This window comes from Schistocerca gregaria, chromosome 7, assembly GCF_023897955.1.
Source record: "Schistocerca gregaria isolate iqSchGreg1 chromosome 7, iqSchGreg1.2, whole genome shotgun sequence".
Classification (NCBI taxonomy): domain Eukaryota; kingdom Metazoa; phylum Arthropoda; class Insecta; order Orthoptera; family Acrididae; genus Schistocerca; species Schistocerca gregaria.
In genome coordinates this window covers 88822741-88844996 of record NC_064926.1, presented here as the reverse complement: position 1 = coordinate 88844996, position 22256 = coordinate 88822741, and the positions used below count along the sequence as shown (strand labels likewise).

General features: G+C 43.7%; 1 protein-coding gene across 1 annotated transcript in view; it reads left to right on the top strand.

Annotated features, from left to right (window-relative positions):
• The window catches only part of LOC126281486 (uncharacterized), a 260262-nt gene that overhangs the window by 91335 nt on the left and 146671 nt on the right, over nucleotides 1-22256 (top strand). The window contains exon 3 of the mRNA XM_049980485.1: nucleotides 2966-3281. Coding sequence (XP_049836442.1) covers nucleotides 2966-3281 — 316 coding nt within the window. The remainder of the gene's footprint in view (nucleotides 1-2965; nucleotides 3282-22256) is intronic.

Here is a 22256-nt window from a genome sequence, read left to right as displayed (position 1 = left end):
GAAGGAATGTCGATGATACGATTCGCTGATAACGTTACTATCCTGAGTGAAAGTGAAGGAGAATTACAGGATTTGCTGAACTGAATGAACAGTTAAATGAGTATAGAGTATGAAGAGTAAATCGAAGAAAAATGGTTCAAATGGCTCTAAGCACTATGGGACTTAACATCTGAGCTCATCAGTCCCCTAGATTTAGAACTACTTAAACGTAAATAACCTAAGGACATCACACACCTCCATGCTCGAGGCAGGATTCGAACCTGCGACCGTAGCATAAATCAAAGAAAGACGAAGGTAATGAGAAGTAGTAGAAATGAGAACAACGAGAAACTTAAGATTAAGATTGATGGTCACGAAGTAGATGAAGTTAAGGAATTCTGCTACTTAGGCAACAAAGTAACAAATTACAGATGGAACAAGGAGGACATCAAAAGCGAACTAGCACTAGTTAAGGGGCATTCCTGGCCAAGAGAAGTCGACTACTATCAGACACGCACCTTAACTTTAGGAAGAAATTTCTGAGGATGTACGTTTGGAGAACCGCATTATATGGTACTGAAACATGGACGGTGGGAAAACCGGAACAGAAGAGAGTCGAAGCATTTGGGAGGTGCTGCTATAGACGAGCGTTGCAACTTAGGTGGCCTGATAAGGGATGGAATGAGGCGATTGTGCACAGAATCGGAGAGGAAAGCAATATGTGGATTGACAAGGAGAAGGGACAGGATGATAGGACATCTGTTAAGACATCAGGAAATGACTTCCATGGCACAAGAGGGTGCTGTAAAGCAAAAACTGCAGAGGAAGAAAAAGATTGGAATACATCCAGCGAATAATTATTGAGGACAGAGTTTGCAAAAGTTACTCCTAGATGAAGATGTTGGCACAGGAGAGGAATTCCTGGTGGGCCGCATCAAACCAGTAAAAAAGAAATTTAAAAAAATAAAAAAAAGTAAAAAAATAAAGAGTTCTACTCTCAAATAGGGTGAGGGAAGGATACTACCTGTATGCCTCCTTAGGCGCTCTAATTACTCGTATCTTAAGTTCGTGGTCCTGATGTGAAATGCACGTTGGTGGCGGTAGAATCCTTCTGGGGTCAGCTTCAAATGTCACCTCTCAATAGTGGTCCTCAGAAAGGTCATCGTCTTCCCTCCAGGCATTCCTGTTTAAGGTGCGTGGTAAGTCTAATCCGACAGTTGGAAGAGATTACTCATTAGTCTGCAGTTTCATGGGAAAATGTGCATGGTCCAATTTTCTTTGCCAAGAATACTGTTACAAACATATCACACAGAATGCCATCCTAGTATTAAATGGTCAGACTCAGTTTCCATTTTCCCCGTTGCTAAATTCAATTTTCGTTTCAAATACTAGACTCAAACTGTGAATTCTTATTCTCATCATTTGTTAAATGTATCCCCACATAAAAATTTTGTTTACCCCCTTCTATTTAGTTACTGAAATTATTGTAATATTTTCCTATGTAAACACTTTGCTATATATGTAACTTTTGTACAAAAAATACCTCTGTAACTCACACATCATGTTTATCTGTGTTTGCGACATTCACTTCGAAGATGGCCTGAGAAGCCGAGAGGCAGTTCGTGACCAAATAAATATAATTTTACAGAGCATTGGGAAGCGTTTTTCTGTATAATTCCATTGGCATGTTCTGCCATGCACCGACGGCAAATTTGGTTAACGTTATACAACCATCTAGCATTTGTGTTCAGAGAAAATGACTGATTAGAACGTGAAGTTAGTGCCCTCCCGTAAACATAAATCCTAATGTACCGAAGTAGGGCAACAAGATCAACTCAGAACATTCGTTTCGTTTCCGTGCAGCCGCCGCAAGCAGAAATGGATAATTCTGATACTTTCACGTGATTGAAACCGTTTTACGACCACCTTAGATACGAAAGAGATGATGTAGCCTTTAAGGGATAGTCATGGCTTCAGAGTCGTAGCAGCTTTAGAATATTCCGTGTGAATGTGGCATTATCCTATTCAAACTGTTTCACAGCTCTGTACCGAATGCCATCGGTACAGAAGCCGCGAGGGGTAGCCGCGTGGTCTGAGGCGCCTTGTCACGGTCCGCGCGTCTCCCCCTGTCGGAGGTTCGAGTCCTCCCTCGGGCATGGGTGTGTATGTCGTCCATAGCGTAACTTAGTTTAAGTTAGATTACGTAGTGCGTAAGCTTAGTGACCGATGACCTAAGCAGTTTGGTCCCATAAGATCTTACACAAATTATTATTGTCGGTACAGAAAGTGCACATATCTACTGAAATCTACTGTTACAGAATGCAGCCTAACGAACAAGCACCAATTCCTGCGTAGACAGACGCGAATTTTATTCTAAACTTCAAACTACTGACACTAAATCATGAAAGGAGGTGTGGAAATGAGAATTTTGTGAATGTTAATGGAGAATCGTGATTAGAACTTACCATAGCGTGAGGAGGGTCATATCTTTATTTCCCTACTCATGGGAGTTGGTGGTCTATTGTGGAAAAAAAAAGTTCTGTTCAGCGTAATATCCGAGTTGGCAGGTAGTGAGGCAGGAGTGGTCCCAATAAATCTGGGAGGGCATTTTCAGTACCTGCATTCGCCTGGGGGAAACTGGACCCATTTTTATCTCTGGGACTATGATCACACGAGTAGTATTTGGTCGCTGTGATCGCCGCTACAAAATTTAAACCTGTATTATTCAGTAGCGTCTTCGACAGTCAGCTACTTTCCTGACGGTGGCAGCGTGGACGTTGTCGTAATCAGGGATTTTCTTCTGTAAAACTTTAATGCTCTTAGTGAGTTAGTGTTGTTTTACATCTTTCTGTTTATCTGATTTTGAGACATTATAAATGAGCAATAACGATTAACGAAACCACAGCAAGCATCCATCTGTACAGGCCTGCATCACGGATCCCTCCCTCTAACGGATAATGACCACTTTTGTACGTAATTTGTGCAGACGACCTGAAGACTCTGGTTCGGGATACAATCCAGCCGAAACTCATCCTAGCGGAGGAGACCGCGGCGTCCAACATCCGCTCCGTCTGCCCAGATTTCGAAGTGGTTGACCTCAACGACGTCTTCCGCTGGCTGGAGCGTCGTGACGTGCCGCTGGACAGCGCCGGTAACGTCGACCTGGAGGAAGTGGCGGCCGCAGACCAGCCGGACTGGCTGGAGCACGTGGCCTTCATCATGTGCTCCTCCGGGACCACTGGACTGCCCAAGGGCGTCATGCTGACCAACCGCAACATCCTCTACCAGCTCATCTCGTCATCGTAAGGGGTTGCTCATACATTGGCACTCTTGTGCTCTTATGCATGTACCTTAACACTAATGAGAACAGTTCCTCACCTTAACTGTTGATGCTTGCTGTGTCTGTTTTCTGCCATGCTGTCGTTACTTATCATACTGGTACAGAGCGATGTGGCCAGGGCAATGGTTAGCATACAGGACTCTCTCCAGTAGCAGGAAAGTTCAAATCCCCATCCACCCATTCAGATACAGGTTATCCATGATTTCCCTAAATCGCTCGAGGTAAGTGCCGGGATGGTTCCTCCGCAAGGGCATGGCCGATTTCTCCATCCTTTCCTAATCTGAGCTTGTGTTCCATCTGCAGCGAGTGCACTGTCAATGGGGAGTTAAACTCTTATCTTCATTCCTTCGAATCAGAGGTGAAGAACTTGATGACACTGCGCTAGGGAAACCATGTGGCGATGAATTAGTAATACTGCCAAATTCCTCTTATTTACGCTACTTAGGCTAGTACAAGTAAAATGAATAGATGACATTTCATCTTCATTTCCCTCCTCTTGAAAGGAAAAGGAAGTAAATGAAGATGAGATGCTGCAAGAACAATATGACAGATCATTGAAAGACCTAAGTCGAGACAAGGCCCCTGTAGTATGCGACAATCCCTCAGGAACAGCCATCTATGACAAAACTATTCCATCTGCTATGCGAGATGAATGTGACATGCTAAGTACCCTCAAACCCTAACAAGAATATTACAATTCCAAAAAAGGCAAGTGCTAACAGGTGCGAATGTTATCGAAAACTCAGTTTAAGAAGTCATGGTTGCGAAACACTAATACGAATTATTTACAGAAGCGTGAAAGTAGTGGTAGAGGCTGATCTTGGTAAAGACCAGCTTACATTCCATAGAAACGGGGGAACATGCTAGGCAAAACTGGCCCTATAGTTTATCTTAGAAGATAGATTAAAGAAATGCGAATCGATGTTTATAGCATATGTATATTTCTTCAAGACACAAAGGAGTGAATGCCATAAGCTTCCATAGGTCACTGATTAAATCAATGGAGAAAGTTGAAAATTTGTGCCAGACTGGGATTCGAACTCAAGTCTCCTGCTTACTAAGCAGATGCGCTGACCACTGCACCATCTGGACACACTGGTCATCGCACCTAAAGTGGACCACCCCAGCATGCCTCCCATAAGAAGCAAGTTTTCAGCTTACCCACGTACTACTGTTGTAGCGCCCCGTCCTCATTAGCCTCATTACTCGTTGCATTTCGCTGATTCCTGTAAAATTTCTCCACATACATGTATACTTTTCTTAAAAAAGGTTTGGGAGTGTTGACGGGATTGCACATTTTACAGTTCTGAAGGTAGCAGGGATAAAATACAGCGAGTGAACGATTATTCACAACTTTTACAGAAACCAGATTGCATTTATGAGTTTAACTGCATGAAAGGGAAGCAATACCCCACTATTGATATCAAACTGATGTGCAAATTAAAAAATTGTGACGGCTGATTGATATATGACCCCTCCCTCTCCCCTTAACCTATTGTTCTGCTAGGTGGTTTACACCCCCTGAGGGTTGATTTATGACCCTTCGGCACATTCTCTCTCTGCAAGAAGCCCCCCCCTCACCTGTCCCCCTCCATCTCACCCACCCATCTGGAAACCTCAACCCCTCGCACCCTCACCAATACAAGCACACTTTCAGGCCTGAGTTATTCGAATAGCCCCCACTCCCATTCTATCAACCATATGGCTAATTACATAAATGGATAAATGAATTAACCCTTCCCCTCCCACCCCATTCATCCCTCTCCCACATGGAAGACTGGCTATTTGATGGGAAATCGATTGCACTGCGTCGAATATTATTTAAACCATTTCTGGCAGGAAAGACAATGTGTGGAATTTTGTTTATTTAAACAATTTACAGGATACAAGGCAGTGTATGCAATATAGTTTCATTATTTATTTAAAGAATGTTGCAGGAAATCGATGGCAGTGTATGGAATATTGTTTAAACAATATCTGATAGACAATACAATGTGTGGAACATTGTTTATTTTAACAATTATAGAATAACAATATTATGAAAAGGAAAGTTGCTGCTCTTCATATAGCACAGTTGCTGAGTTGCAGATAGGGACAACGAAAAGACTCTCACAATTAAAGCTTTTGGCTATTAATGCCTTCATCAACAATAGATGACAGTCTCACATACACGTCATCTGCTCTGATTCCCTGAGCGCCATCCAGAACCTCAGTGATCCGTATCCGCTTCACACTTTCGTGCACCGGATCCAACGCTCTCTTCAGCAGCTGGCGGACGACGGTTCTCCGGTCACCTTTATGTGGGTTCCTGCCCATGTCGGTATCCCTGAGAACGAAGCTGCAGATGCCGCCGCCAAGGCTGCGGTCCTCCAGCCTCGGACAGCTTCTTGTTGTGTGCCTTCATCTGATTGTAGCAGGGTCATTTGTCAGCGCATTTTATCGCTGTGGCATGCCGATGGGGCTACACTTACGGACAACAAGCTTAGGGCCTTGAAACCTCTTCCCACGGCTTGGACGACCTCTTCACGCCCTCCTCGGCGGGAGGAGGTCGTTTTGGCCCGGTTACGAATTGGACACTGCCGGTTCAGCCATCTCCATCTTCTCACGGCTGCGCCGGCGCCGTTCTGCCCGTGTGTGCAATTGCTCGCGGAACGCCACATTTTAACGTCCTGTCCGAATTTTAATACACTGAGCATTGATTTTGGCCTGCCATGTACTCTGCATGTCATTTTAGCGGATCTATCCACTTGACAAACCTGTCTAAGGACATTTGATTATGCTGTTTTCTTTTAATCCCTTGCCTGTTAATGTGCCTTTATAGTGTTGTCCCTTTTAGTAGCTGTTTTAACCTTGTGCCTCGCAGTGAATTGCTAACTTAGTCTGGGCGCTAATGACCATTGTAGTTGTGCGCCGTAAAACCACAAAAAAAACACCACACACACTCACACAAATGGAACTTGTATACTTGACTGCAGTCTCAGGCAACTGAAAACTCACTGCGAGCAGCAGCACCAGTGCATGATGGGATAAAAGTGGCTGGAATATAATTCATTTATTTATTTAAAGAGTTTGTTATGAAACTGTATGTATGGAATATTGTTTATTGAAACATTTTGAGGGCGACAAAGCAGTCTGGAATATTTAAACAATTGCAGTGCTTTTTTTCTGGTCAGGTAAGGATCGCCATCATGAAACACTCATTACACTGTTAAAAATTTTGAGTCGTGAAGCATGAGCCATCCACTGGGACACATCATGTGCCAGCCGCCTCACAAATCCCCACACAGGCAGGCGGGGAGACAGGCCTGCACCCAGTGCTGGCTTGTGCAGTGCGTGGAACAGAAGTCGTGCAAATCCCCCGAACAAAAGCTACAGCTGGCGGCAACCCGCTGCTATTGATACCTGAGAAATTCCTGTTGAATTACATGTTCTCTCTCTCTCTCTCTATCTCTCTTTCTCTCACACACCATCTATCTTTCTGAAGTTAATGCTTCCTGTTTGTGTGAACCAACATATGCACAGATCAAGATGTCCCATGCAAACCTCCTCCCTTTCCCTTCCCATCGCCCTCTCTCTTTGAATGTGGGTCTGGTGTTGGTAGTCAGTACAGCGCTTTGTTCTCACACCTCCACTGCTATGGAAACCTGTAGTGGGTGGAACACAGGTATTCGAGAAGAAGTAGGCACCATCTCATCTGCCTCACTAACCCCATCTTCATCCAAAACAAAGTAGTGGATACCTGGCAAACCCCTCGGCGGTGGATGCCTTGGAAATATTCTCTTACTCTATCAGAGTGACTGATTAGTTAACTTCCTTGCATCCTATTGGAGGGCACTACGACTGGTATATTTGGCAGGATTCGATTCTGCATCTGCCTGGTTTCCAGACGCTACTCCTTCCTCTTCCATATTTCTCCCCTTGCCTACTTTTGGTGGATAATGGCACAGTTAGGTCATTTGATAGAAAGTCCAATTCAGCTCAGTTGCGTGCTATGCCCTTAAACAATTTGTAGGAGGGGCTGGACAAGGGCACACTCACAATACCACTATCTGAAACAATCAGTCGGGAATTTCACGTTGCGATTGGGTTTCTAAAGGGCTATGGAATCCCTAAGTTTGTTCATTCTGTCACATTCAAAAGGAGGAGTAAGGGCCTACTGTGTGATAGGATAGAGACAACAACAAATACCACTGCAAGACAGAGTCCACTGCGATGTCTTGAGACGCACTAAACACAACACACATAAAGCACAATCCAGTCCGTAGTAGTACTTGTCATGGCTACATGCTGCAGATTGCTGAAACACTCACACATCCCATGCACTCATGTCTCAATGTCCACACGCAATGTCCGTAGCCATATGTCACAAACGGCTGTTTGCCACTGTGGTGTGTGCGTCTCGGCGTTTGCCCCTAGTCTGCAGCCAGACTCGGCATGCTGGAGAGAACTGCCGTTCGTGGAGGGTGTCCAGGATGACCAGAGTGGTTGGAATTATTATGTTATCAATATGTCCAGCACAACCACTCGCCAAATTTAATCCTCTCGAATTTCCGTAGAGACCAAACCAGAAGACTGAACGGTTGTACGCTGCCTGACTGCTTTGGAGGCTCTAGGATGGTTCACGTTTTAGGCTGGAAATGTCAATTCGTTCTGGTCACCGGCTACCTCTGCCACGTAGCCGCACGTCCGGCATAAACATCCTAAGAAACCAGTCGTATAATTATCAGTGTAATTTAATATTACGATTGTAGCGCCAATCTGGTGACATTCGAAAATTAGAGAAGTATTGGAAATACCTTGTCCTGACGTCTACGGCTCTGGAATAATCAATGTCTATATCATTCTTATGAATGGGCATAATTTTTCACTTAAAATCTTTCATCCCCCTTAAAGCTATCGGCGCGTTGAAATTGCAGTTTTTCACATCAGTTCGATACCTCCCTTGTGACCGGACAGAGTCATTTTCTTTGCTAATGTCGCGACCCATCCCAACATACACTTTATTAGCTTGCCGATCACAGCGAATCTATCACGGATCCCATACTAAGTTCAATACATCACCAGTAACTGAATGCTGGTCACACCAAACAATACTGAACCGAAATTCACGATCGATGGACATGCTCCATTTGCTTTTCCTGCAAGGAAGAGAGACATAATCGTCTAATAAGCGACCAGCTGTTAATGACACCATCGCAACGACCATGTTACTGTCAACCTGCATAAATAACGACGGGGGTTTCATAGGCACACACAAGTATCCCTAACAATATCCATGTTAAAAACTATACATTCCTTATAAATATAAATATGGTATTGCTTCTGAATGAAGTGGTCTTGCACACCAATATCATGACATCGCAATGAAGTTGTCTTGCACTCCAATATCATGACATTGAATACAGATGGTGATCGCATGCTGTGTATTAACAGACCAAAAATGAGAGTGCACATCGACAGCGGTATAGGCTCGTAACAGAATCACCCTCTTCACCGAATGTGGAAAGTGATTCGGATGACAAGAAAATGAAATGATCGTATGGCACTGTTGGCTAGGATGTCCCATTCAGGCTCGGCCGCCAACTGCAAGTTTCACTTCATTCAGTGCCACACTAGGCGACTTGCGGCCTATGATGAGGATGAAATGATGATGAGGACGACACAACAGCCAGTCCACCAGCGGAGAAAATCTCCGATCCGGTTGGAATTCGGACCTGGGCCCAGTGCATGGGAGGCAGGCACGTTACCACCCAACTAAGCAGGCGGTCAGTGATTCGGGTAACTTGATATTAAGCCGATATTTGCAACTCCCTCATGCCACAGCTACGTATTTCCTACGCTAACAAACAGCGTTTGTAACACATTCTACCTCACTACCATGTAGACTCTGTAACAGAGATTCTACAATATGTCCATGGGCGATAGGCGGGGGGTGGGGGTGGGGGGTGGGGGAGGGGAATGATGGTTGATGGTTGATTGAGAACGATCATGTACAGTATGTGGTGTGCTATGTGAGTAATCACTTAAAAATGCAGTGCTAGATTGAAGTTGTAAGAAATGTACAAAATCCTATGACCAGTACACTGACTTCTCAGATCAATAGTGTTACACTTTTTGGTAGAAAATCTGTCTGCGATTTGGAACGAGTTACGTTTTTTGAATCTATCTGCTTAGGACCCCACACAGCAAAACTTAAGGTGTGTTGTCCAGAACGCCCTGCTTGAGGACACTTTGCTGCATTAGCAGTACAGACCGACAGATCTCCCGTTCACGGTACTGACGGCAAACAGAGTTCTACGCGATGGTGAGAATATCAAAGGCTGGTAAACACGCAAATGAGGAACTCTCCCCAGCATTCGCATATCGAAAGTGTCAAGTGATAGGCTGGTTGGACCACCATGTCGCGAAAAGGGGAGGTCCGCAACGTTTCCTAACACTACACCAAGTCGCCTCCCCTGTTGTGGCAGAGAAATTTGTACAACGTATGTGTATTGGTCTCCAATCTGGTGGCTGGCACAAATGGCGCTCAGTCGTTCATGGAGGACGCATCCCACCGCAGAAAATCCTGTCGTAACTTGCTGACACCTTGGCAGAAAAACGTTGCTAACAGTTTAAGCACCAAGCACGTCCCTCTCCACGCACCTTTCGCTCTGCACCGGTCGGGAACATACTCCTCCTCCCCCAGCCAATCATTACGCCTTTAGAAGTAGTGTGGGAGAATCCAGTTTCAGCCAGGTAACACTCCCAGATCGAATGAGGTCTCGTAACAAAATAAACTATGCAAGTAAATGTGAAGTTGCTATTAAGTTTCTTGTATTAACCACCAGAAAATCTGAGCAGGGTCATCGCTATTAACGTAATTTTGACTGACATCTGGAATTCCAAAGACATTATGGATGGCTAGTACACTGGTGTTTAGCTACAAAAAGTCGTCTGTGCATTAATACTGAGTATCCTTCAGATGTGAGCAGGACTGATGCGACAGACATATCCTCCACCACCTGTGGAAATCCGAGGACCATGTCGACGGTAGGTTTGATTCGCCAGACTTGTAGCTATCGTAATATTACAGCGCGACATCAATATAAGACTCGTAAATAGATGCGGAAATAATCCGAAATATATACGACCTCGCCACTCACACTCACACACACACACACACACACACACACACACACACACACACACACACACACACACACACACACAAACGAGATTGAGCAATGGTCACAGTGCAGCAGAAACAAACTCTTCCTATGTAGATTCAAAGAGATCACGATACTATAAAATGCAACCTTAGAAATCGCCGGCCGAAGTGGCCGTGCGGTTCTAGGCGCTGCAGTATGGAACCGCTAGACCGCTTCGGGCATGGATGTGTGTGAAGTCGTTAGGTTAGTTAGGTTTAACTAGTTCTAAGTTCTAGGGGACTAATGAACAACATCCGAGGGTGCAAGTAGTCTAGGGGTGACGGCATATACACCGGTCTCACTGTCAGCCCCAGTGATGATCTCGGACGTTCCGGCCCAGTTCCATTAATACAATACTTCTTTCTTGAACTCAGTTATCTACGCCTCACCTTACCAAGACAGCTTTTACTCAAGACAATGGCAGTATACAATGTCCTCCAATTACGTCGTCCACCTAACCCGATTGAACAAAAGATCCCCCAGGTAGACTGGCGTCATGTATGGCGCGCGGTTTTCGCCCGTTACCTCGACACGAATGTTCAATCTGTCTGGTACCTAACTGTCAATGGTAAGCAAATCAATCAATCTCGCCTTCATCGTATCCACCTCTGTTCCACGTGTGGAGTGCCTGACAATGATGAACATCGGTTTGTTTGCGGACCGGCGGCGGAGGTTTGGCACTTGATTCGTCTTATTGTAGCTTTTCTAACGCGGGATATTCCGGATCGGATTACTCCCCTTTCATTATTATTCCCGGATCGTGAATATTTTCCTCGGACAAAGATCAATGCTGTGAATTGGATTCGTGGACATGCCATTCACTACCTATTTGGACAAACTGTAGACTCTGTACTCGATTTTTGGACATACCTCAATGACCGTCATTATGTCGTTGTCCGTCACCCAAAATACAGACAAATTTTCTCGAACTTCCTTGGGAGTGTTTTCCACGACCCGCCTCGCAGCTGGAATGTGTTAAGCCAAGAGAGAAGAACGTTTCCTGTTTGAACCAATGAACATTTCTGAACAATTGAACAGAACACATCAATTTCGAGAAGACGTGACTCAACATATTACCAGCGGGACGCAGAAGGCCTCTGATGAATTACGCAACAAAACTAAACAAAAACAAACAAAAAAATAATACCATAACAACAATAAAAATAAAAATAAAATTCAGAAAAAGGGAGATTTTGTTTTGTTTGTAAGGATAGCCCTAATCTTGATTTCCTATATTTGCCCTGGTATATAGGCAGCTCTCTGGGGTAGGTTTAGTCAAGAGCCAAGGCCTGAAGTGGACCAGTTTTTTTTTTTTTGTTGTAGGATGAAAAGTGGCGGTGGCGCTTGGTTCTTTTTTTAGTTCCATTTTATTAAAGGGTTAACAAAAGAAGGAAAAATATCAAAAAATAATAAAAAAAAGGGTAGCGTCTTTGATTCATAATCAAAACGTCTTCGGTCCCGGGTTCGATCCCCGCCACTGCCTAAATTTTGATAAATAATCAGCACTGGCGGCCGAAGACTTCCGGCATAAGAAGTCAGCCTAATTCTGCCTACGGCCTTGTCGAAGAGGGCGGAGGAACGGATAGAGGTTCTGGGCACTCTCTTGCTCTTCTGTCCTTTTTTTGGTCATCAGTCTACTGACTGGTTTGGTGCGGCCCGCCACGAATTACTTTCCTGTGCTAACCTCTTCATCTCAGAGTAGCACTTGCAAACTACGTCCTCAATTATTTGCTTGACGTATTCCAATCTCTGTCTTCCTTTACAGTTTTTGCCCTCTACAGCTCCCTCTAGTACCATGGAAGTCATTCCCTCATGTCTTAGCAGATGTCCTATTATCCTGTCCCTTCTCCTTCCACATATTCCTTTCCTCTCCGATTCTGCGTAGAACCTCCTCATTCCTTACCTTATCAGTCCACCTAATTTTCAACATTCGTCTATAGCACTACATCTCAAATGCTTCGATTCTCTTCAGTTCCGGTTTTCCCACAGTCCATGTTTCACTATCATACAATGCTGTACTTCATACGTACATCCTCAGAAATTTCTTCCTCAAATTAAGTCCGGTATTTGATAGTAGTAGACTTCTCCTGGCCAGAAATGCCTTTTTTTGCCATGGCGAGTCTGCTTTTGATGTCCTCCTTGCTCCATCCGTCATTCGTTATTTTACTGCCTAGGTAGCACAATTCCTTAACTTCATTGACTTCGTGACCATCAATCCTGAGGTCCTCATTTCTACTACTTCTCATTACCTTCGTCTTTCTCCGATTTACTCTCAAGTCATACTGTGTACTCATTAGACTGTTCATTCCGTTCAGCAGATCATTTAATTCTTCTTCACTTTCACTCAGGATAGCAATGTCATCAGCGAATCGTATCATTGATATCCTTTCACCTTGTATTTTAATTCCACTCCTGAACCTTTCTTTTATTTCCATCGTTGCTTCCTCGATGTACAGATTGAAGAATAGGGGCGAAAGGCTACAGCCTTGTCTTACTGCCTTCTTAATACGAGCACTTCGTTCTTGATCGTCCACTCTTATTATTCCCTCTTGGTTGTATATGACCCGTCTCTCCCTATAGCTTACCCTACTTTTCTCAGAATCTTGAAGAGCTTGCACCATTTTATATTGTCGAACGCTTTTTCCAGGTCGACAAATCCTATGAACGTGTCTTGATTTTTCTTTAGCCTTGCTTCCATTATTATCCGTAACGTCAGAATTGCCTCAGCGCATTCTCAATTTTCTTTTCCATTCTTCTGTATATTATTCTTGTAAGCAGCTTCGATGCATGAGCTGTTAAGCTGATTGTGCGATAGTTCTCGCACTTTTCAGCTCCTGCCGTCTTCGGAATTGTGTGGATGATACTTTTCCGAAAGTCAGATGGTATGTCGTCAGACTCATATATTCTACACACCAACGTGAATAGTCGTTTTGTTGCCTCTTCCCCTAAAGATTTTAGAAATTCTGATGGAATGTTATCTATCCCTTCTGCCTTATTTGACCGTAAGTCCTCCAAAGCTCCTTTAAATTCCGATTCTAATACTGGATCCCCTATCACTTCTAAATCGACTCTTGTTTCTTCTTCTATAACATCAGACAAATCTTCACCCTCATAGAGGCTTTCAATGTATTCTTTCCACCTGTCTGCTCTCTCCTCTGCATTTAACAGTGGAAAACCCGTTGCACTCTTAATGTTACCACCGTTGCTTTTAATGTCATCAAAGGTTGTTTTGACTTTCCTGTATGCTGAGTCTGTCCTTCCGATAATCATATCTTTTTCGATGTCTTCACATTTTTCTTGCAGCCATTTCGTCTTAGCTTCCCTGCACTTCCTATGTATTTCATTCCTCAGCGACTTGTATTTCTGTATTCCTGATTTTCCCGGAACATGTTTGTACTTCCCCCTTTCATCAATCAACTGAAGAATTTCTTCTGTTACCCATGGTTTCTTCGCAGCTATCTTCTTTGTACATAAGTTTTCCTTCCCAACGTCTGGGAAATTGCCCCTAAAGGCGGAAGAATCAGCAATGATCAACGACATGAGGATGCAGAAGGCAATGGAAACCACTGCATTAAAGACACGTACGTGTATCCACAGGACATGTGGCCTGTAGTTCAAGAAGTGTCACGATGATCTCTCCATTGGCAAAAGATTCCGGAATAGTCCCCCATTCGGATCTCCTGCAGGGTACTGCCAAGGGGGAGGTTACCATGAGAAAAAGATTGAATAATCAACGAAAGGATAATGTTCTACGAGTCGGGGCGTGGAATAGAAGCTTGAACGTGGTAGGGAAACTAGAAAATCTGAAAAGGGAAATGCAAAGGCTCAATCTAGATATAGCAGGGGTCAGTGAAGTGAAGTGGAAGGAAGACAAGGATTTCTGGTCAGATGAGTATCGGATAATATCAACAGCAGCAGAAAATGGTATAACAGGTGTAGGATTCGTTATGAATAGGTAGGGCAGAGGGTCTGTTATTGTGAACAGTTCAGTGACCGGGTTGTTCTAATCAGAATCGGCAGCAGACCAACACCGACAACGATAGTTCAGGTATACATGCCGACGTCGCAAGCTGAAGATGAACAGATAGAGAAAGTGTATGATGATATTGAAAGGGTAATGCAGTATGTAAAGGGGGACGAAAATCTAATAGTCATGGGCGACTGGAATCCAGTTGTAGGGGAAGGAGTAGAAGAAAAGGTTACAGGAGAATATGGGCTTGGGACAAGGAATGAAAGAGGAGAAAGACTAATTGAGTTCTGTAACAGAGATTCCGAAATCAGATACTGGATTGTAAGGCGTACCCAGGAGCAGATATAGACTCAGATCACAATATAGTAGTGATGAAGAGTAGGCTGAAGTTCAAGACATTAGTCAGGAAGTATCAATACGCAAAGAAGTGGGATACGGAAGTTCTAATGAATGACGAGATACGTTTGAAGTTCTCTAACGCTATAGATAGAGCAATAAGGAATAGCGCAGTAGGCAACACAGTTGAAGAGGAATGGACGTCTCTAAAGAGGGCCATCACAGAAGTTGGGAAGGAAAACATAAGTGCAAAGAAGGTAGCTGCGAAGAAACCATGGGTAACAGAAGAAATACTTCAGTTGACTGATGAAAGGAGGAAATACAAACATGTACCGGGAAAATCAGGAATACATAAATACAAGTCGCTGAGGAATGAAATAAATAGGAAGTGCCGGGAAGCTAAGACGAAATGGCTGCAGGAAAAATGTGAAGACATCGAAAAAGATATGATTATCGGAAGGACAGACTCAGCATACAGGAAAGTCAAAACAACCTTTGGTGACATTAAAAGCAACGGTGGTAACATTAAGAGTGCAACGGGATTTCCACTGTTAAATGCAGAGGGGAGAGCAGAGAGGTGGAAAGAATACATTGAAAGCCTCTATGGTGAAAATTTGTCTGATGTGATAGAAGAAGAAACAGGATTTAGAAGAGATAGGGGATCCAGTATTAGAATCGGAATTTAAAGGAGCTTTAGAGGACTTACGGTCAAATAAGGCAGAAGGGATAGATAACATTCCATCAGAATTTCTAAAATCATTAGGGGAAGAGGCAACAAAACGACTATTCACGTTGGTGTGTAGAATATATGAGTCTGGCGACATACCATCTGACTTTCGGAAAAGCATCATCCACACAATTCCGAAGACGACAGGAGCTGACAAGTGCGAGAACTATCGCACAATCAGCTTAACAGCTCATGCATCGAAGCTGCTTACAAGAATAATATACAGAAGAATGGAAAAGAAAATTGAGAATGCGCTAGGTGACGATCAGTTTGGCTTTAGGAAAAGTAAAGGCACGAGAGAGGCAATTCTGACGTTACGGCTAATAATGGAAGCAAGGCTAAAGAAAAATCAAGACACGTTCATAGGATTTGTCGACCTGGAAAAAGCGTTCGACAATATAAAATGGTGCAAGCTCTTCAAGATTCTGAAAAAAGTAGGGGTAAGCTATAGGGAGAGAGGGGTCATATACAACCAAGAGGGAATAACAAGAGTGGACGATCAAGAACGAAGTGCTCGTATTAAGAAGAGAGTAAGACAAAGCTGTAGCCTTTCGCCCCTATTCTTCAATCTGTACATCGAGGAAGCAATGATGGAAATAAAAGAAAGGTTCAGGAGTGGAATTAAAAGACAAGGAGAAAGGATATCAATGATACGATTCGCTGATGGCATTGCTGTCCTGAGTGAAAGTGAAGAAGAATTAAATGATCTGCTGAACAGAATGAAGTCTAATGAGTACACAGTATGGTTTGAGAGTAAATCGGAGAAAGACGAAGGTAATGAGAAGGAGTAGAAATAAGAACAGCGAGAAACTTAACCTTAGGATTGATGGTCACGAAGTTAATGAAGTTAAGGAATTGTGCTACCTAGGCAGTAAAATAGCCAATAAAGGACGGAGCAAGGAGGACATCAAAAGCAGACTCGTCATGGCAAGAAAGGCATTTCTCGCCAAGAGAAGTCTACTAATATCAAATACCAGCCTTAATTAGAGGAAGAAATTTCTGAGGATGTACGTCTGGAGTTCAGCATTGTTTGGTAGTGAAACATGGACTGTGGGAAAACCAGAACAGAAGAGAATCGAAGCATTTGAGATGTGGTGCTATAGACGAATGTTGAAAATTAGGTGGACTGATTAGGTAAGGAATGAGAAGGTTCTACGCAGAATCGGAGAGGAAAGGAATATGTGGAAAACACTGATAAGGAGAAGGGACAGGATGATAGGACATCTGCTAAGACATGAGGGAATGACTTCCATGCTACTAGAGGGAGCTGTAGAGGGCAAAAACTGTAGAGGAAGACAGAGATTGGAATACAAGCAAATAATTGAGGACGTAGTTTGCAAGTGCTACTCTGAGATGAAGAGGTTGGCACAGGAAAGGAATTCGTGGCGGCCCGCATCAAACCAGTCAGTAGACTGATGAAAAAAAAAAAAATGTTTTGTGAGAAACGGTAGCAGAGCCTACATGCACAGAGAGATTTTATTAAGTCGATTTTTTTTTAGGAAAAGGCCATTCTGAGACAAATATGCAAAAACTTGGGCCATGTGGGGCCATGTGGGGAATCACTAAAAGCTAATGCATTATGACATGACAACGTACGTTGGGTAAATTCCGACTGATGTATCGCAAGACACACACACACACACACACACACACACACACACACACACACACACACACACACACACACACACACACACTCGCAAGACACACACACACACACACACACACACACACACACACACACAGTTTTCTGCGAAGAGGTAAAAAAGAGCTATGATCAACCAAATAGGGTTTCCGACCACACTTTGCAGCAGCGAATCTACGATTGCTTACGGAAATTATGTAACACACTCCTTACCAAGTGGATGAGTATTCCAAAAAGACCCATAACGTAATGCTCGACTTGTTACTGGTAGGATCAATCAACAAGCTCGAAAACAGTATTGTGAAAAGACACTTGAGGCCAACGTAAAATAAAAGAAATCAGGACGCTCTTGTCTCTTGCACCGTTTGGTACACAGTACCACACTGTGTATGTAAGGTGCGCATGTGCTTGCGTGTGTGCGTATGTGTGTGTGTGTCTTGGAGAGACTATCAGTAAGAGCCTGGAGTTTTTATAACCATTTAAAAAGTTTGTAGTGAAATCGTGACACGTCTGGAAAAACGATATTTGTCAGTCATAGTTTTGAGGGCATAAAAACGGTAGTTTCCCAGCCTTGGCTCTGTAGGAAAACAACTGGTAAGGCGCAAATTCCACCATTGCAAAACAGATGCAAGAATAGCTGTTTTGTGTAACTGATTTCCTCATTAAAACAATAAGCATACAGCACCTAGTTTTATAAGCTATTTTAGGCCCTGATATCGAGATATGGTACTGGATACTAGCATTACCAAATTATACGTTAAAATTACAGTTGTCCAGAAAAGGTACAGAACTAGCTAAAAAAGCTGTCTGTCAGTGGTTACTGCCCATAGGAGGTGGTCGCATTATCGCGATTGTGTCGTGTATTAACTACTCGGTGGAAATGAGCGAAAGTGCGGGAGCGTGTTGCCAGAGGCCTGCCAGCCCTGCTCAGAAAGCTGGAGGTTATACGGCGTGAGGTCAGAGTTACTGTAGCGGCCAGTGGAACCGGCTCCACAGCACGAGGCAGTTGAAGAAACGGAAAAACACAGTGCGTGTGAATCAGAGAGCGGTTAAGGGCACCCTGCTGGTGGTTTCCATTACAACGTGGCCCAAGACATCATTTGGAAGACTTCACGTGGGTAAGAACCACACAAAAACCTGTTGGAGGACGAAGTGTGGAGAATGAAGTCAGCTGCTTGTTATTGCTCACAGCATTGTTTCACGTGCATGGGGAGCGTTCTGAGCCACAAGCGCTGTTGTCTGACGGATGTGATGTGGTCGGCCACAGCAGCGGACGACCTCTATATTTGCAGCAGACAAGAAGAGACCTGTGTCAAACAGCTGATACAACTGGTGGGACAACAAGTGACTCAGACTTGTTCCAAAGAGGCACGGCAACTGCATCTAGGGGAGTGGTCTCTTTGCCCGATTGCATCGAACTTGATCGTTTTGGCAGTACACATGTTATGCATTGATGAGTCATAACTTTAGGTGAGCGTTCTGACATTCAAGTCTTTGAACACAGTGCCCTCACTGTCCAACATTATTGTTACATAGTACACATTCCATCTTGTATATCATTGCAGGAGTGCATTTAGGCTCAACTTCATTTTCATAGATTACACTATGAGACTGTATCGAGAGCTCTTGGAACGAAATGATATTCAGGGAATAGACTAGGTTTCCTGTTCCGCCGACCTAAGTCCAATGTAGCATGTGTACTCCAGCATGTCAGCAACACCGAGGACCATTAATCAGTTGTCAACTGCACTGGTGGAGAAATGAAATGCTTTACCAATCTTGTGGCCATCATGGGGGCACGGTGCACATTGCCCTGTTGGCCTGCATTAGTATTAGCAGAAATATACGGCAAACATTGGAGTGCATCATAGCATGGCAATATGACCACCAACAGCAAATGTTTCTTACTAACGGTGATTATTCGTTGTAGCAGCAAAACACCGTTGGGTATGGATCATGATGCTGGCACTACTACTCACACAATCTAAATGTGATCGAATTCACATTATATTGTGTGCACATTGACGTGGATACCTGTGAGTCATGCTGTGGGGTCCAGCACCTATGAGCTACAAGCATAGTGCTACTCAGTAGATCAAAAACGCATACTTAGTGGTGCATATTTATTTAGGTATCACCCAGGTGTCTATAAAAATGCTAGAGACAACTCTCAAGCCCAGCGACCGCATGGAAGAATGTGATTATGCCTCCCTGGCATGTGGAGTCTTCATAATGTATGGATGACTTTGATATCATTTCAAGTAGAACTAAGACACGTATTTTGATAAATAATATGCATAATCCAGTCTTAGGTCCTTACTTCAGTGTTAATGCAACCTTTGTAGTAGTAATAAACAGATCAGAAAACATTTCTTTATATGATGTCACATAGTCGATTTCCAAATTAAAAATTGTAAATAGGTAGATTATAGAATGAGATTTTCACTCTGCAGCGGAGTGTGCGCTGATATGAAACTTCCTGGCAGATTATATTTTGCACATGTCAGACACAACTTAGTTAATGATTTGCATAAAACGACTCAGTAATTATTCGTGATGAGAACAAATTTCAGTCATATCCACTAAATGTTGTTGTAATTACACTATTTTGTCTGTGTGCTTCAGCGCGAATGCCCCAGGGCCAGCAGCGGTAGGGTGAATATTACTTCATTTCCCGTATGCATGATGCCATGCTAACAGATAAAATTCACTTTAAAGACACTCCTCCCACTTTATGCAAATGAGTAACTCTTTATTTAAATTATAATAGCATATGATGGTAAAATGTTAAAAAGGATGGACATAGGTAGCCGGCCGCAGTGGTCTCGCGGTTCTAGGCGCGCAGTCCGGAACCGTGCGACTGCTACGGTCGCAGGTTCGAATCCTGCCTCGGACATGGATGTGTGTGATGTCCTTAGGTTAGTTAGGTTTAAGTAGTTCTAAGTTCTAGGGGACTAATGACCACAGCAGTTGAGTCCCATAGTGCTCAGAGCCTTTTGAACCATTAATTATTATTATTTTTTTTTATGGACATAGGTCGCCTGCAAGGACAATGCAGCGATTAAGTTCAGACTATTCTACCACAAATATTGCAATGCTATGATGCAATCCAGTGTTTGCCCTACACCTTTACTATCACTAATACAGATTGACAAGGGAGTGTACGCTCTGCAACAGACTCCCATGTTTCTTGTAATATATTTTTGTGGTAATGCATTCCATTCCCCCACCTGTGCAGTTGACAACAGTCAGAAGGTTGTTGGTGCATGTGGACTTCCTGCAGTACATCTCCACTATGCGTACTACACATGCTCAATGGGATTTAAGTTAGGAGACTGGCCAGTCCTGTCTATTCCCCAAATATCCTCTCATTCGAAGAACTCTTCCAGCTGCACTGTTTGGCATGTTTGCGCATTGTAATACATAACAATGAAGTCACACCCGAATGCACCCCTGGAAAGATGCACATAGGAGAGGGGTACAGTGTTGCAGTGGTATTGACCAGTGAGTGTACTGTCTTCAGAGTTTTTGATGTCTGGACAGCCAAGCAACATTATGCCCCCCACAGCATCATACATGGACCACAAAAATTCATTTTAGATAACATTGCTGGCTTCATCACGTGTTCTCACCAACCGCTATATGGCACTGAATTTGCTCCCATCCAAGAAGAGCATGTGGCCCCACTCCTCACTGAACCAGTCCCTATGATCTTCACATCACTGCAAACGGTGCCTCTTATGTGTGGGTGTCAACAGGGCGAAGAAACCAACCTTATCACACAGTTGCCCTGCCTCTGTGGAACGTGAAATTGCATCCATTGAAGTTTTGCTAGGTATTCGCATTATTTGATGTAGGCCCTTATTGTCTACTGGCCTGTTGCAGATGTCACCTACTGGTGTGGTTGACAGTAGCCGACCATCTCGTATGGTTCGGACAGCATGGCCTGTGGTTCAGAATGCTCTCAATGCACTGGTACCCATACTGTGAGCAGTGACAAACAGCTCAGCTACATCGTCACACTTCGTGCTCTGACCACTTTCCATATAATTCTTCCCTATGCGAAGTCTTCCAAATGTTGTCTTGGGCCACCTTCTAACGAAAAACACCACCAGAGTGCACTGAAACTGCTCACTGATTGACACACACTTTGTTTTCCGGTTCCTTCAACTGCCTTGTGTTGTGAGGCCACCAGTAGTAGGGCAACAGAGGTGTCACCCTACATTGCGATGCATACATTCAGGTGCAAACAAACATTCAGAAGGAAACCTATTGTTATGCTGAGATTGATTTATGGGGCTTGATTTATGGCCCCCTGGGGATAATTTGTCCTTTAGAAAAGGACAGATACCCCTCTGGGAAATAGCCTAACTGCCGTCCCCCCATTTGATCAAGTGCACTTTTAATTACCCCCTCCCCCTCCTCCCCCTAGCGTGATAATCACAGGAATACGATAAAAGAGATGAGGACGTGTACATGAAAATATTTATAGACTGTCATTCAGTACTGACGAATTGTAGGTGTTATGCTTCCGAATTTCGTGTGCAGTCTGTATACACTCCGCATGGTTAAAAATTTCCTCCTGTGCGTTACTGTCCTGTTTTTGTCATTGTTACAGCTCTCTACCTAGCCACTGATGGATGCATGACTAGGGTTAGCCAGCCATCTAACTATGGAACAGTCCTGTTAGATAGGTCTTCGAGAGAAATAACAGGGGTCTGTGACTTGACTGTGGGTATCAGTTCTTATTGCTATAGCAAACGACAGCTATCGTGCAACAACATACATAACGTAAATAGAAGACGCGAGGACTTTTTAGTTGTAATTACATCCTTCATTCCTTAACAAATATGTGATAACGGCGACATGATGGGAAGAGTTTTGCTACTGGACAGCTTAAATTTGAGGAGATTCAGTGTCAACCACTGTCAAGTGTAGGCGCTGGACGTATCGATAACATCCGAATTCCTGTACACCCTCTCTGGAGGTCCGAATCCGTCTGCAGATATGGGGCACTCGCTGAGACACGCGTCCACGGCGACGACTGTCTGGCGTGGGGCACTGCGTTCGAA